At 63.6% G+C, this 14,276-nt stretch overlaps 1 protein-coding gene across 1 annotated transcript; it reads left to right on the plus strand.

Annotated features, from left to right (window-relative positions):
• The first annotated feature begins 6 nt into the window (after nt 1-6).
• On the plus strand, nt 7-13,346 carry FOXRED2 (FAD-dependent oxidoreductase domain containing 2). The gene is made up of 9 exons (XM_004676464.2): nt 7-24; nt 348-973; nt 2,630-2,881; nt 2,980-3,243; nt 3,940-4,106; nt 5,886-6,051; nt 6,451-6,692; nt 7,709-7,879; nt 10,638-13,346. Exons 2-9 carry the CDS (start codon nt 426-428, stop codon nt 10,895-10,897), a joined length of 2,070 nt encoding a protein of 689 aa, XP_004676521.1. The 5' UTR covers nt 7-24; nt 348-425; the 3' UTR covers nt 10,898-13,346.
• Nucleotides 13,347-14,276: the final 930 nt, after the last annotated feature.

The following is a 14,276-nucleotide window of genomic DNA, read 5'->3' on the forward strand; positions in this document are numbered from 1 at the left end:
GGGCCTCGCGCCGCGTGGTGGCAGGTGCGCTGGGCATCCCTGCCACGTGACCGCAGAGGCGGGGCCCCGGCACCTGGCGGGGCGGGGCCTTGCAGGCCACACCTCTTCGGCCAGCAGGTCGGGGGCGTGGCCAGGGGGATGGTTTCTGGGGAGGGTCTAGCCTGGGGAGGGCCCCAGAGGAGTCAAATTCAGGGGGTCCGTGGGGAACAGTCATCTTACCACCCTGTGGATGAACGGGGTCTGTCGAGCCTGGCGATGAAGGGGGTGGGGAACCCTAGGGGGAGCCCCAGATCCAAGCTTAAAAGGGTGGAGTGTGGGCAAAAGACCTGACCGGCCCTTGGGGTTAGCCCCAAATTGCAGAGGCACGCCCCAGCCCCGGTCCTGCTCGCCTCCCAGGCCTCGAGGGGGCGTCTGGCCTGCGCGGGATGGCCTTCTACGCGGCGTCCCCTCTGCGGAGCCCCCCGGGGCTGCTCCTGGTCATCGCTCTGCACGCAGCCCTCTACCTGCGCCCAGCCAAGGCCGCGGCGCCCCCGCGAAGGGACTACTGCGTCCTGGGCGCGGGGCCCGCGGGCCTGCAGATGGCCTACTTCCTGCAGCGGGCCGGGAGGGACTACGTGGTGTTCGACCGCGCCCCAGGGCCCGGCAGCTTCTTCACTCGCTACCCGCGGCACCGCAAGCTCATCAGCATCAACAAGCAGTACACTGGCAAGGCCAACGCCGAGTTCAACCTCCGCCACGACTGGAACTCTCTGCTCAGCCACGACCCCAGGCTGCTCTTCAGACACTACTCCCGGGCCTACTTCCCTGACGCCGGGGACATGGTGCGCTACCTGGGTGACTTTGCAGGCAGGCTGGGGCTCCGTGTGCTGTACAACACGGCCATTGCCCACGTCACTCTGGACAAGGATCCGCAGGCCTGGAATGGCCATTACTTCACCCTGACTGATCAGAAGGGCCAGGTGTACCAGTGCAGGTAAGGAGGGGCCCAGAGTCACCTGCTGCAGCTGGGCCTTCCTGGAGGCACCGGCCCGGGCTAGCTGGCGGGAAGGTGAGGGCAAATGGAGAACGGGGAGCCTGCCTTGCCCCCACGGGACAGAATCTGGGCTAAGAGGTTGGGCTCAGCCGTCACTTCCCGTCTGTCCCAAAGTTTTTGTGGTCAGATAGCTCTGGAAAAGGCCAGCCCACTCTGCCAGGACTGCCATTCCCTCATCCCTCCTGTCCACCCTGACACTCGCCGCTGGCAGGTGTTCAGCACAGGTCTTCTTGTCCAGCATCTTCCTGGAACTGGTGTTCCCCCAAGTTCTTGCTGGGAAGTGTTGGGGCAGATGTCCAGATAGTGTTAGACGTGGGGGTCCAGTGCTCATCTGGGTGGGGGGCCCGGCCAGGGGGTGCCAGCCTTTCACTTAGCCTGCTGAGGCTCGAGATAAAGCTTGGCCTTGTATGGGCAGCTCTGATTCAGGGTTCCACACTCTAGTGCACTCACCTAATCCTTGCGAGGACTCCAGGGACACCTTCATTGATCCCCATTTTCTAGAGGAAGAACTGGACTCAGGGAAGTTGCTTCATTGCCTCTGGGTCACACAGCTAATACTTCGTCCAATCTGAGCTCCTGTCTTCAGACCCCAAAGCCTGTCTGTCTTCTCTCTGGTGTACCTGTCTTCTCTCTCTACCTCTTCCCACCTGGCTGTCAGCGAGCACCTCGTTCTGGGTTCACCTGCCTTTCTCCAGCCCCCACCCCACCCCCACCCCCGGTTCCTTGCTTGCACAACCCCGGGAAGCACAGTTGGGGTGTCTTGGACCCCGGAGTTTAGGCCACAGTGCTGCGGGAAGGGTGCCAGCAGGAGCAGAAGAGACGGCTCCCGAAAGCGAGGTGCCACAGCTCCCACGGCCCTTCCCAGACGGCCAGTGGGGTCACCGCCGCCGGCCAGGCTCCCGGTGTGCTAAAATCCCACGTGGCAGTCACGTGTCCCCTCGCGGCTGTGTGACTGAGACGCGTCTTTGGGTGATTCTGTGGTCAGACAGATGGGCGTGGGCATGAGCGTGACCTAGAGGCACAGCCCGCAGTACACACCCAGGCGGGCGATCCAGCCTGCTGGGGCCACCCTCCTGGGGGTCCCTCGTGGGCACAAGCGGGCAGGGCTGTAAAGGTCAGGACTCCGGACTCAGCTGACCTGCGTTCAGATCCTGGCTGTGGTCTTAGGAGCTTTGAGGCTCCGAGCCCGCAGGGCCTGTGCCTCCTTGTCACCTGCGAAGGACCCAGGTAGCACCACTCACCTGAGGGTGAGATGAGGCGTAAAGCACTCGGTGCGGGGCCTGATGCAGATGACTGCCCGCCAGAGACCGGCCTCCTCCCACGAGTCAGACAGCGGAGAGAACATCGCGCTCGCTTCCCTCCCTGGGGCGCTCCTGGCTGTGTCCAGGGTGTGGGAGCCACGCCACTGCTCAGGGAGGGACGGGGCAGGTGACCCAGACTCGCCAGGCCGGGCCGGCAAGTGATGAATGCCCGGTGACCCCTGGCTGGAGCCGATCTGGGCGAGGCGGGCAGGCCGGGGCACAGGGCCCGAGAGTGACCTTCACTTCAGGGGCCTCTAGCGAGGCGACCCAGCTTCTTCCCTCCGACCCCCCGCAGCGTCCTCTTTGTCGCCACTGGACTGTCAGTCCCCAACCAGGTTGACTTCCCCGGGTCCGAGTACGCGGAGGGGTACGAGTCGGTGTCCGTGGACCCCAGGGACTTCGCGGGCCAGAACGTGCTGATCCTGGGCCGCGGGAACTCGGCCTTCGAGATGGCTGAGAACATCTTGGGCGTCACCAACTTCATCCACATGCTGAGCCGCTCCCGCGTCCGGCTCTCCTGGGCCACGCACTACGTGGGAGACCTCAGGTGGGCTGCCCGCTGCCCGTGCCCCTCCCTCGCGCCCCTCCCTGGTGCCCCCAGCCTGCACACTCCCCCTCCTCTGCCCTGCTTCTTCTTGGGCCCAGGGCCATCAACAACGGCCTGCTGGACACCTACCAGCTGAAGTCCCTGGACGGGCTCCTGGAGTCCGACGTGACGGATCTGGCCCTCGTGAAGGACCGTGAGGGCAGGCTCCACGTCACCCTCAAGTTTTTCCTGGAGGAAGCCAACCAGAGTGCCGACGCCGTCCCCCTCCCTCAGGACGACAGCGACAACTTCGCCATGCGCGTGGCCTACGACCGCGTCATCCGCTGCCTGGGCTGGAACTTCGACTTCTCCATTTTCGACAAGTGAGTGCAAGGGGCCAAGGCTGGGCCTCTTGGCCGACCCTCCCCGCACCCCCCGGGGCCAGGGGCGGGCTGTGCCCTCAGCTGCCGCCTGGTTTCCCACCAGGACAGGTGCTCTCGGTTCACGGGGGGACCCCAGTGGCGTCCAGGGCAGCGGTGATGGCCACGTCCTTCATCTGACACGCTAGCCCGGAGAGGGGAGGGCAAGCCCAGACGGAGCTGGTGGAGTGGCTGGCAGGTGCGGGGCATTGTGCTCTGGGAAGGGCCTCAGATTCACTAGTCACCGAACCTGTGAGCTCTGGGCCCAGTGTCGTCGCTGAAACGGAGCCTGTGCTAGCTCACGAGGCCCTCGAGGGACCAGGAGAGCTTGGCCTAGACCGAGGCTCTGTCAGAAGTGACCACTACGGTTGTGGACAGCTGAAGATGTACGGTTGCTTGGAAGAACCGTCTGTCTTTAGATGGTGCTGCCCCAGCACTGGGGGACACGCGGTGTCTCTCACTGTCCTCTGACCAAGACTCAGGAGGCCAGGACACACGGGGATGCCCGTCCCGGGCCCTCCCTTCCCACCCGCTCTTCACCCCGAGCCCAGCCCCGAGTCAGGCTGGACCCGGCTCTGCCCCGTCTCCGCTGCTCCGGCTGAGATGGGTAAACCCGCCGCTGGCGCAGGGCTGAGAAACGCTTGTGTCTTTATCCCCCAGGTCCCTCAGACTGTCCTCGGGGGGCGAGTTCAGCAAGAAGTACCCACTGGTCAGAGCTAACTACGAGTCCAAAGGCAGCCGGGGTCTCTTTGTCCTGGGCGCCGCCAGCCACTCCGTGGACTACCGCAAGTCCGCCGGGGGCTTCATCCACGGGTTCCGATACACAGGTGAGCCGGCCAGGGGGACTGTTGCCGCGCAGCAGTGGACACGGTCTGGGACGTACCCAGACAGAGCTCGGAGGCGTAGAAGTGGCCGCCGGAGCGCTGCTGGCGGAGATCAGTCGGGTGCCCCCGGGAGGGCCGGGCGCGGAGACCCTCTGGCCCGGGAGTCCCTCAGGCTCCGTGGGGTGCGTCGGTGCCTGCTGGGTGGCAGCCTTCGCCCCGGATGTCCACTTTGCGCCGGTCAGTGGTCCCGCGTCCTGATGCCGCTGCTCCCTCACGGCCGCCCCTTGCCACTGTGCTGGCTTTGCGGCGTCTGCAGTTGGTGTCGTCCTCGTCGGCTTCCGGGCAGGGTGAGGCCTGGGGTTCTGGCTCCGCGCCCTCCCGCCGCCTCCCCGGGAGGAGACCCCGTCCCCGGCCGTGCGGGCTCCGTCCCGGCAGGCGCTGCTCTACCCCCGTCCGGCCTCTGTGCCCAGTCCTGGCCTGCTCACCTGCGGGTGCGTCACTACAGCCCTGAGAGACAGATCCGTTATTTCAACTCACGTTCGGTGAGGAAGCGGCGCAGCGCGGGGGACGCTCGCCCGAGGCCGCCCTGCCAGCTGGGACCTGACGCTGAAGCGCACCCCGCTGCACTTCAGACCACGGGGAGGCGGCCCCAGGCGCGGAGGCCACCAGGGCTGCTGAGGCCACAGAGGCACCCCGGGGACAGGGCGGCGTGGCTGTGCACGGCGTCCTGCCTGGCCCCCCCGTCACTCGGCCTGGGGACAGCTCCATAGGGTGACGGGTAGGAAGGACATGGTGAGGACGGGGAAGGTGACCGCGTGAAGACAGAGCATGCTGGAAGCCCGCCACCACTCCTGCCTCTCTGGCTTCGCATGCACCACCAGGGACCCCCTGAACAACCTTTCTTTGTGCTAAGCCCCGACCGCCCTCTGCTTTTAGTTCTCCGGTCACTCCCCTCCCTCCCGGAGAGGGTCCCAGCTCCTGGGCGGCCTGTAGAGCTTTGCACCGTCTGGCCTGCTTTTCACAGTGTGTCAGGCTCTCTCAGATTTTGTTTCTTCACCAAATCCTCCTCTGGCCTGGGCCCTCCCAGCTCCTCTCCCTGCTCAGCTCTGTAGAGCTCAGGCCTGGCCCCAGTGCCGCCCGCCCCTCCCCACCACTGCTGGCCCGGTGTGTCTGCCCCTGCAGGCGGTCTGCCTGGGGCCTGGCCTTGGTCGGGATTTGGGTGTGGACGTGACACACTTTGAAGGGCAGGCACCCCCTCTCCACAGCTGCGCAGCGCTGGCCCGGCCCACAGGAAGGCCCTGGCCCCTGTGTTAGCACTTCCCCAGCTTGCCCTGGGTACACGGAGCTTCTCCTGCAGGACCTCCTGGCAGGGTGGGTGGGGGTTGTGAGCAGAGGGAGCGAAGGTCTTGGCATCAGCACCTCCGATGGAGCCAGGGACAGAAGGGGGACAGGTGTCAGAGAAAGGCTCCCTGGCTGAGTGACAGCCACACCTCCCACTGCAGACAGCTGAGCCGGGTGGGTGACTGGTCTGGCGCCTTCAGGGTCGTCATCCGTGCATGCCTCACGCAGGAGGCGGAGCAACCGACCGAGGCCGACGGTGCTGGCTGCAGGCTGAGGCAGCCCGCCGGGCCCACCCCAGGGTGCATGTGAGGGCCCCGCTCCGGAGGCCCCCCAGGAAGCCTCAGAGTGTGTGCTGAGTCCCGGAGGGTGGTGACGATGCTGCCACTTCCCAGTGACAGGGCCAGCCCTAAGTGCAGCACCACCCGCCCCTGGCCATTCCAGTGCGTGCTGTTCACCGGCTGCTGGAGCTCCGCCACCACGGCGTGGCCTGGCCCTCCCCCCGGCGCCCCATCACGCAGCTGACCAGCTCCATCATCCGGCGCGTGAACGAGGCTTCTGGGCTCTACCAGATGTTCAGCGTGCTGGGCGACGTCGTCCTGCTGGAGGAGTGAGTAGCCCAGCCCAGCGGCCCCCGCCAATGCTTCTCCTCCCATCCCAGGTGTGGGGCCATCCGTGGTTCTTCCTGAGGTGCAGCCTGATAGGGGAGAGGGTCAGGAACCAGTGAGCAGCACAAGCTGTGCGGCCCCCCCAGACACCCTCCAGCCACGCGGGCCTTCCTGTCCTTTGAACACACCCCTAAGCCTTCTCTGTCACCCTCTCACCTAGACACCCTCCCCGGGCACTCATTGCAGGTGGCCCCGAGTTTTCTGCCATGTGTGAGTTAGGGTTCAGCGAAAGTGTTGACGGGGCAGATCAGAGCCTGTGTCCCGGGGACAGCCACCCCCTGAGAGGCAGGCACGCCCCACCCACGCCCTCCACAGCTCACCCCATCCCGTGCCACCCCCAGGAATGCCACCGCATTCGAGTACCTGGAGGAGTTCCCCGTGCAGTTGCTGGCCCAGCTGGAGACCGTCACGGGGCGGCAGGCCCGCCACGGGCTCTTTGTCATCACCATGGAGTACGGCAGAAACTTCTCCGGGCCCGACAAGGACGTCTTCTTCTATGACCGGTCCGTGGGCCACATGAAGGACGCCTGGCAGTCGAACTTCCTCCACCCGGTCATCTACTACTACCGGCACCTGCCCACTGGTGAGCGGGGGCGCACGTGGCAGGCGCCCCTCGGGCCCGCCGCCTGAGGGTTCCACCCTCTCACCACACTCAGCAGGCGGGAGGCAGACCCGGGGGAATGTGCCCCAAATCCAGCGAGGCAGATGGTCTAGGCACAGCAGTGAGGGCCCCACGGTCCGGCAGGTCCTGCAACCTGGCCAGGCCTCATGACAAGCCCCGTGATCTCCAGGCGCCTCGTAGAGTGACCAGTTCTGCTGTTGCGTCTCCAGAGGCGGCTGACGCTGGTGGGGGCCGGGGGCCTGGCGATGCTTCAGAGGAGCTAGAGCTGCTGGCGCTGAAGTGATGGCGGGAAGGAGTGATGGTGGGCTGGGCAGAGTAGGCTGTCCTTGCCCTGCTGTGTGACCTCTGACAGTGACTAAACCTCTCTGAGCCTCGGCTTCCTCGTCTACGAGCTGGGGGTCAGGCAGCGCTTTGCTGGCTGGGCGTATGAGGATAAGTGAGCTAACACCACCCCAGTGGGCGCCTGAGCCGGAGCCGCCCCTGAGACACATGACTGGGAAGCAGCCTCCCGCTCCAGGCCTGAGGGCCCGTCACGTGGAGGAGAGGGTCTGGGGCCTGTCACGAGGAGGAGGGGGTCTGCAAAGGGGCAGAGTTGGCGTATCAGCTAGAAGAGACGGGGCGTGGGTCTGTGTTCCCTGGGCTGCCCAGTACAGAGACCCCCGCCAGCCCCGGGGTCTGGGGTTTGCCGCTGCAGCCACAGCAGGTGTTCTCAGCCCTGGGAAACCAGACTAAGTGCTCGAAGGCCCTCAGGGTAGACGCAGCCACCCAGGTGGCTCATCTGGCTGCCTCCAGCCTTTCACGCACGGGGGGAGCCTTCTGGACCCCCCCTTCTGGACCCTGTCCCTTCTGTCCCTTCTGGACCCTGGCAGTGAGCGCCGACCGTGGCCGGGCACAGAGGTGTGTCCGAAAGCCACGCGTGCGTGACCTGGCGTCGGATACGGGCACCTCCTGGCCCTGACGCCCCCCTCCCCCCACAGAGCAGGAGGTGAGGTACCGCCCGGCACACTGGCCGCTGCCCCGGCCGGCGGCCATCCACCACATCGTGGAGGACTTCCTCACGGACTGGACCGCCCCGGTGGGGCACATCCTGCCTCTGAGGCGCTTCCTGGAGAACTGTCTGGACACCGACCTGCGAAGCTTCTATGCAGGCAAGTTCCCAGCAGGACGGTGGGGCCGAGCGGGAGCTGGACACCAGACCAGCTGGCCCTGCCCCGTGGCGTTTCGGGAAGGACACCCGGGGCCCCAGACATGTCTCCTGCCACAGAGATGCCTCCCAGGACAGCACGTCTGGAGACTCTGAGGAAAGGGCTTCTTTTGTAGACCCCAAGCCCTTCTTTTGTAGGGCTTGGAGGGTCGGGGGGAGAAGGGAACTTCCAGAGCACAGACACTACGACGCGCTTCCTGGGGCTGAGGGGCTGACTGCTGGAGCCGCTGGGGCCTGGGTGTCGCAGCGCTTGGGGGTGGGAAGGTGTGGCTGCAGGGGGGATCCCTAAATAAGCTTTGTGCATGAACTAGAAGGGGAAACAGTCCGAAGAGGAGGACAGACAGAGAAGATGAGGTGCTTTTTTGGCTCTGGGTAGAGGCCTGGCGGGGTTTTGCCCCTGAAACAGCGCTCTCGGGGGGCTGTGGCCTCCAAGGCCATGCCCAGTAGAGGACGGGTCACGGTCTGGGGGCTCGTCACCCCAGGAAGTGCACACTGCAGGATCACTCAAGCTCAGGAAACAGTGGGGTTTATTCACCAGAGGGGAAACAAGCCACAGGCAGCCAGCTGTCACCCCGGTGAGCGTCCAGTGTCCACAAGTCCCAAACAGAAGCTGCTTGTCCAAGATGGCGCCGGCCCACCCACCGGCCAGGGCGCGGCGCCCGAGGCAGCCGGCGAGCAGCCGGGCCCAGCTCACCGCAGTGCTCACAGGCGGGCCGCAGCGGCAGGCTGAAGGTCGGGGGTCAGCACGGACACCGGCCAGACGCGATGGGGGCAGCAGCCCCAGGGGGGCGGTGCTGGGAGAGCGACCGCTGTCCAGGTCACCCGTCAGCAGGCCTGGACAGCACTGGCCCCCTCAGGCCCCTGGATGTAAAGTGCACACGCCGAGGGCGGCAGCGGTAGTAGCAGCCGCTAAACACCCACGGGGCGGGCGGGCTTGCTGTTGGCTCAGGACGACGGAAGGTCTGGGAGCCCTCGGTGGAGCTGACGGGCTAAAGCAGGGCCAGGCGCACAGGCGGGCCAGCAGGCGGGGAGCAGGCGCCCCGAGCCCCCAGGCCCTCGCTCTCCACCCTCTCGAACCTGGGCACAGGGCTCTGGGCTGGGCCCCTGCAGATATTCATGCCCCGGGCTCTCGGCTTCTCGCCCGGGCGTCGGTCGTCAGAGGCGTGGGTGCCCAGGCTCACGCCCCCACGTCACCACGCGTGGGCACTGGAACCCAGGAGGAAAGTAAGGCCACGGTGGCAGCCATCGGCTGGCGGCAGGAGGGCCGGGAAGAACCTGGGTGATTAATGAGGCTTTTTGCGCCGTGAGCCTCTGTGGCTATCACCTGCGGCCTTGATCGTGTTGATACAGAAGGCACTTGGGAGTGTGGTGCGGGGCCTGTGGGCTGACTGTGGACACCTGGAGTCGGGGCGTGGCCACGTGCGTGTGCACACCTGTGCCTGGAGGCCAGGGCTGCAGGAGCGGCGTGCAAGGGCGAGGGCAGGCCCGAGAGCCCTGGGAAAGAGTGAGGACTCGGGCGCGAGGCTCAGTCGCCGGCCTCCCAGCAGCCCAGCCTGGCCTGTCCTGCCTCCCTGCCTGCGCCCCGCTCCTTGAGAGCATTCAGGCCCGAAAAGCCCGGAGGGCTCCTGGACTCCTGTCTGCCTGGATCCGCAGCGAACCTGCCCTGTGCCTCGCCACGACAGCCAGGCTCAGGAGGCGAGCAGAGCTGGGTGGCTGGGAAGGCGGCTTGGGTGGCCGCGGCCTGCGCCCTGCCTTCCACGGGGCACGGCGGCTCCCACGCCCAGCCGCGACATGGCTGCCTGTTTCCCGAGGGTCCCGAGCACACAGACGGCAGCCGAGAGGGGCGCTGTGTCCCACCTGCAGTTCAAAGGCCCCTGGGCCTCCAGACTCCCCCTAACAGGGGCTGCGAGAAATGAGTCGCCAGGCGACGCCCCCGTGAGTTGTGAAGAGCCCTGCCAGCCAGGCCAGTGGCAGGGGGGGCTTCCCTGCCTCTGGCAGAAAGGGTGAGACCAGCAGAAGGGGTGCTTGCCAGGGCTCCTTGTCGCCCCAGTGCCCACCCCCGCAGGAGACTGCACCCCATGAGTGGAGCAGCCACTTACACCTCACCAGATCCTTTGTGATGTGCCCAGTTTTTGCTCCGGATAAAAGGTCTGGCAGGGTTTCCTGCTGCCCTCTCGCCTGGCCCTGCTGCCTGGCAGCCTGAGTAGCATGAGGGTGCCTCTCTCATCTGTTCTACTTTGTAACTTCCTAGATGCTTCACTAACACACTTCTCTCCCACCTCCACCCTCCTTGCCCAGAGGAGCCGCTACCCCCCCACCCCCTCACTTCCTCCCCTCCCCTCCCCCACCCCACCCCCTTGTCTCTTCAGCCCCAGGGTGATTTCCTGCTCCCGCCACCACCCTGCTTCATGCACCTCCCTGCAGCCAGACACTTGGGGCGAGTCTGTGCAGACAGCTGCACCCAGGCAGCAAGGCCCTGCTTCCAGGAGAGGCCTGAGCCCCCTCCCACCCGGGGGTGCCTGCAGACCTGACCCCAGGAGACCTGCATGTCTGTGCTTTGCTGCCCTTCCAGAATCTTCCCAAACGTCAGGGTGGCCTCCTGTGTTTTGGAGCCTTGGAGAGGGAGGACATTGTGTCTGCTCCACTCAGTGGTGAGCCGCCCCCCTCGCCCCACTCACGCCTCTCCCTCGCTGCCTCCGCAGAGTCCTGCTTCCACTTCGCCCTGACGCGCCAGAAGCTGCCACCCTTCTGCCAGCAGGGCTACCTGAGCAGGCGTGGGCTGGTGGGGACCGAGCGGCTCCGGCAGCTGGGAGTGGACAGCGGGTTCCTCCGGACCTCCGCCGCTGTGGGCCGGCGCCCTCGGGACGGCGGGCAGCGGCCCGGCCACCCTGAGCCCATCCATCAGCCCCCAACTCCAGCGCCTCCGGTCCAGCCCCAGGACAGCAACAAGGAGGAGCTGTGACAGCTGCCCCCGCCCCCGCCCCCGCCCCGACATGTGATTGCCAAGGCCCAGGGACCACACAGCAGCGCCCGGGCCCTGCGGCGGGCACGAGGACCCAGCGGGGCAGCTGTGCGTCCCCCTCCCTGCTGGCCCCTGTGGGTGCCCCAGTGGGGTCTGGAGAAGGGCATCCTGCCCCGGCAAGTGGGAGCCGCTTTCTACACCCAGGCTTGTCCACAGGGGGCCTGGGCACTGGGGCCTCGGGGCCCCGAGGCAGCAACTCCGGCTGCTCCTCCCAGGAAGCCGCGTGTAGCCCTTGGGAGCCCATCACTGGGAAGCCCACCCTGGCCCTCACCGGGGGGCCGGCACACCTAAATAAGGCTCTAGGTGACCTCAGCCATGTGGGGCAGGTGGGACGGTGAAGACCCCCCCTTACAGGTTTGGGGGACCCCGAGTCTCTAGGTAGCCCTAAGCCCACTCTGTCAGGCCATGGCCCCGACCTTCCCTCCCTCCCCTGCCTGTTTGCAGGATGCGGGAGTCAGCCAGGCTTACACTAGGCCTTGGGCTGCCACCAGCAGCCAGGGCAGGACTCGCCCGCACAGCTGCTGCTCTCAGCGGGGACCCCTGAGCGGCACACCTCCCAGCCTCCCGCAGGGCCGCTCCCCCGACCTGTGTTCTGTCCCCGAGCCCCCTCCCAGCACCCCCTCCGACTGCAGAGAGGCCTCTGCACACTCCGGCTGGCCTTTGGCGCCCGCCCGCTGTGTGTGCCAGCTCAGCCCTCAGCGGCTTGGTGACACGCAGGTGCGCTCAGCCCCGCTTCCCTGTCTTCAGTCCCACTTAGCGGTCGCTCTGGGAAAGCACTTCCGTAGAAAGGGGTCCAGCTGATCTCTCGAAGCCCAGGACCAGAGGTGGGTGCTCACCCACTGGCTCCTGCTGCCCTCCCGCCACTCAGCCCTCAGGGCCCAGGGGTTCTGGGCCAAAGCCCTTTCCAGAAGCATCCTCGTCCTCTCAGGGCTAGTCCAGAATCCCCGTCCCGAGCCCACCCTCGGCAGAGGCCGCTCCCTCCATCCCAGCAGCGGGGCCTGTGGGGAAGGCGGGTCCATCCCAGGGCGACGTGGTTTGTAGCCGGAAGTTCTCTCCTGGCCCCAGGTGCTGGGTTCCCATGGTTCATGAAGCTGCAGGTCATTCCAAACTGAGAATCTGGAAAATTTTACCCTTACCAAACCCCTCTTAGAAAAGGAATCTTCCCGCTAAGCTCACACCCGACATCCTTTACACACTTGTCACCAGTTACCAAGGGCTGAGCCCCTCCATGGAAACTCGAGGTGCTGTAACAGGTACTTGTCAGGCCTAAAGCAGGCCATCTGCCTCCTGTTAGTTCAGAGCGTCAGCTGGCAGAGCTGGCGCTAGGAAGACGAGCGTCTGTTCTTGCTCAGCGCCTGAGAGACGGCTGCCGTGGTGGTCTCGCTCTAAGTGAGGAGCTGGCATCAAACAGGGAGCAGCTGCTTTTCCCGTGAAGCTCCTTGCTGCCTTGGCAGGAGAGCATACTTAGATACCACCGCCCCGCCCCACCCCACCGTCCCTGACCTTCACTCAAACCCTGGGCCCCCAGACCACAGCTTCCTTTTTTACTCAAATTTGGACGGCTCTCTAGCACTCTTTAACTGGACTAAGTTCCTCTTCCCACTGAGGCCTGACTTCATTAATTCCTTTTTTTTTTTTAAATATTATAAAGTTGCTGGTGCAAAATAGGCAACTCAGTGAAACAGGAGGCCAGACTGAGCCTATTCTAAGAAGGACGGGATTTGAAAAAGAAACCACAAACCAGGAGAACAGATTGTGCAGGACCGTGCAGTTAGAGGTGGACCAGCTGGTTAGTGATTTAGAAATGGAAATAAATCCCTTCGGCCCCTTGTTGCACACAGCAAATCAACTCCAGATGAGCTTTTTCAACCCATGTAGAAACAAAGTGGAGAGAGAGGCACAGTAAAGGCTTCCCAAGTTCAGAAGCTGCAGTAATTTCCCGGATGCAAGGGTTAACACCTCCAGGTGTACCCAGCTAACCTCTGCTTAATGTGACAGGTGGTGGCAGTTTTCAAAATAAAAGGCAGATGCAGCAGAATCCACACACAAAATAAATGAACACGTGTGTTTCTCAGCTAAAGAGCTGATTGAACGAGAGAAATGAATCATTGAAGAACTGACTGACTCAACCCGTGGAATACTCTACAGCTCTTAAAAAGTCAAATGTGTGAAAGGCTGCGGACTAGGAGCACATGTGTGATAAAGTGAAAAGCAGCAAGTTATGAAATTGTAGTTGCAACCCCTTGTCACTGTGTCACTACAAATAGGGGAAATGATGGAAAGGAAATATCAAGATGTCCTCAGGGGTTGGATTCCATTTGTGGAAGTGATTTCTTTTCACTTATGTCCAAATGTGTAGTTAAACTTGACAGTGAAATAAACACATTTATTTTTTGTTTATTTACCCATACAAGAGCTGGGGTACAGGCCAGAGGTGCGGGGGTGCGGGTAGAGGTGTGTGAGAGGATTCACCAGAGACAGTGGGGAGCAGAACAGGCGGAGGGACTGAAATCCACTGCTGAGGGGAGCAGCGGGGCAGGAGAGGTCTGCTGCGTCCAGTGGGTCACTCCCTGGCCGGGGGTCAAACTCGTGCTGCAGTGGCTGCTGATAGCTTCACAGTGCTGCACTTTACCACCACCAGGGAGGCCTCACATTTATTTTTTGTTAAATTATCTCTTTTGAAATTTAAAAGTGGGGGTGGGGCCCATGGTACAGTTCTTGCACCAGCTGTGAAGACGCAGCCCACATGTCTCAGGGGGAGTCATGCTTAGTCTAGAGAAGTGGTTCCTGTTGTTCTCCAAAGCCTTTGACCCAGTACAACAGAGGAAACCTCTGGAAGCATCAGCCTTCCCAAGTAATAGAAAATGAAAGCTGCCCGGTCTCATTTTGTGGAGGTCTCCTGGGGCTAATCATTCCAGATGATTCCTTTTAATTCATCCAATGATAAAAGTCAGATGTCCCTAAAGCAAGCCTCGGGATCCACTCGCCAAGAACTGAACTTGTCTGCTAGTGACCCACAGCAGTCCATCACTCACTACATCCTGGCGTGGCCTTTAAAGATGTCCACAGGCTCTTTGATACTTCTCCAAAAAAGTGGCGCTTCATCCCCCCAGGGAGCTGGATTTATTGATTCACTTCTTGCAAATAAAACAACAGAAGCAACAGGATAGTGCTTCAAGCTCAGCTGATAAAAAGTATCTGTGCACTTTCTCTGACTGGAGTCACTCAGGAGACTGCCTAGCACTTGAAAGGACTTCCAGGCGCAGGGCCAGGGCCAACAGCCACGAGCGAGCGAGCACAGAGGCAGCCCGTAGCCCCC

The sequence above is a fragment of the Condylura cristata genome, unplaced genomic scaffold, assembly GCF_000260355.1.
Source record: "Condylura cristata isolate star-nosed mole 26May11 unplaced genomic scaffold, ConCri1.0 scaffold00004, whole genome shotgun sequence".
NCBI lineage: Eukaryota > Metazoa > Chordata > Mammalia > Eulipotyphla > Talpidae > Condylura > Condylura cristata.

Coding starts and splice junctions, on each gene's coding strand:
- FOXRED2 (XM_004676464.2), top strand. CDS start 426: ATGGCCTTCTACGCGGCGTCCCCTCTGCGGAGCCCCCCGGGGCTGCTC. Junction 974..2,629: donor GGCCAGGTGTACCAGTGCAG/GTAAGGAGGGGC, acceptor GACCCCCCGCAG/CGTCCTCTTTGTCGCCACTG. Junction 4,107..5,885: donor CCACGGGTTCCGATACACAG/GTGAGCCGGCCA, acceptor TGGCCATTCCAG/TGCGTGCTGTTCACCGGCTG.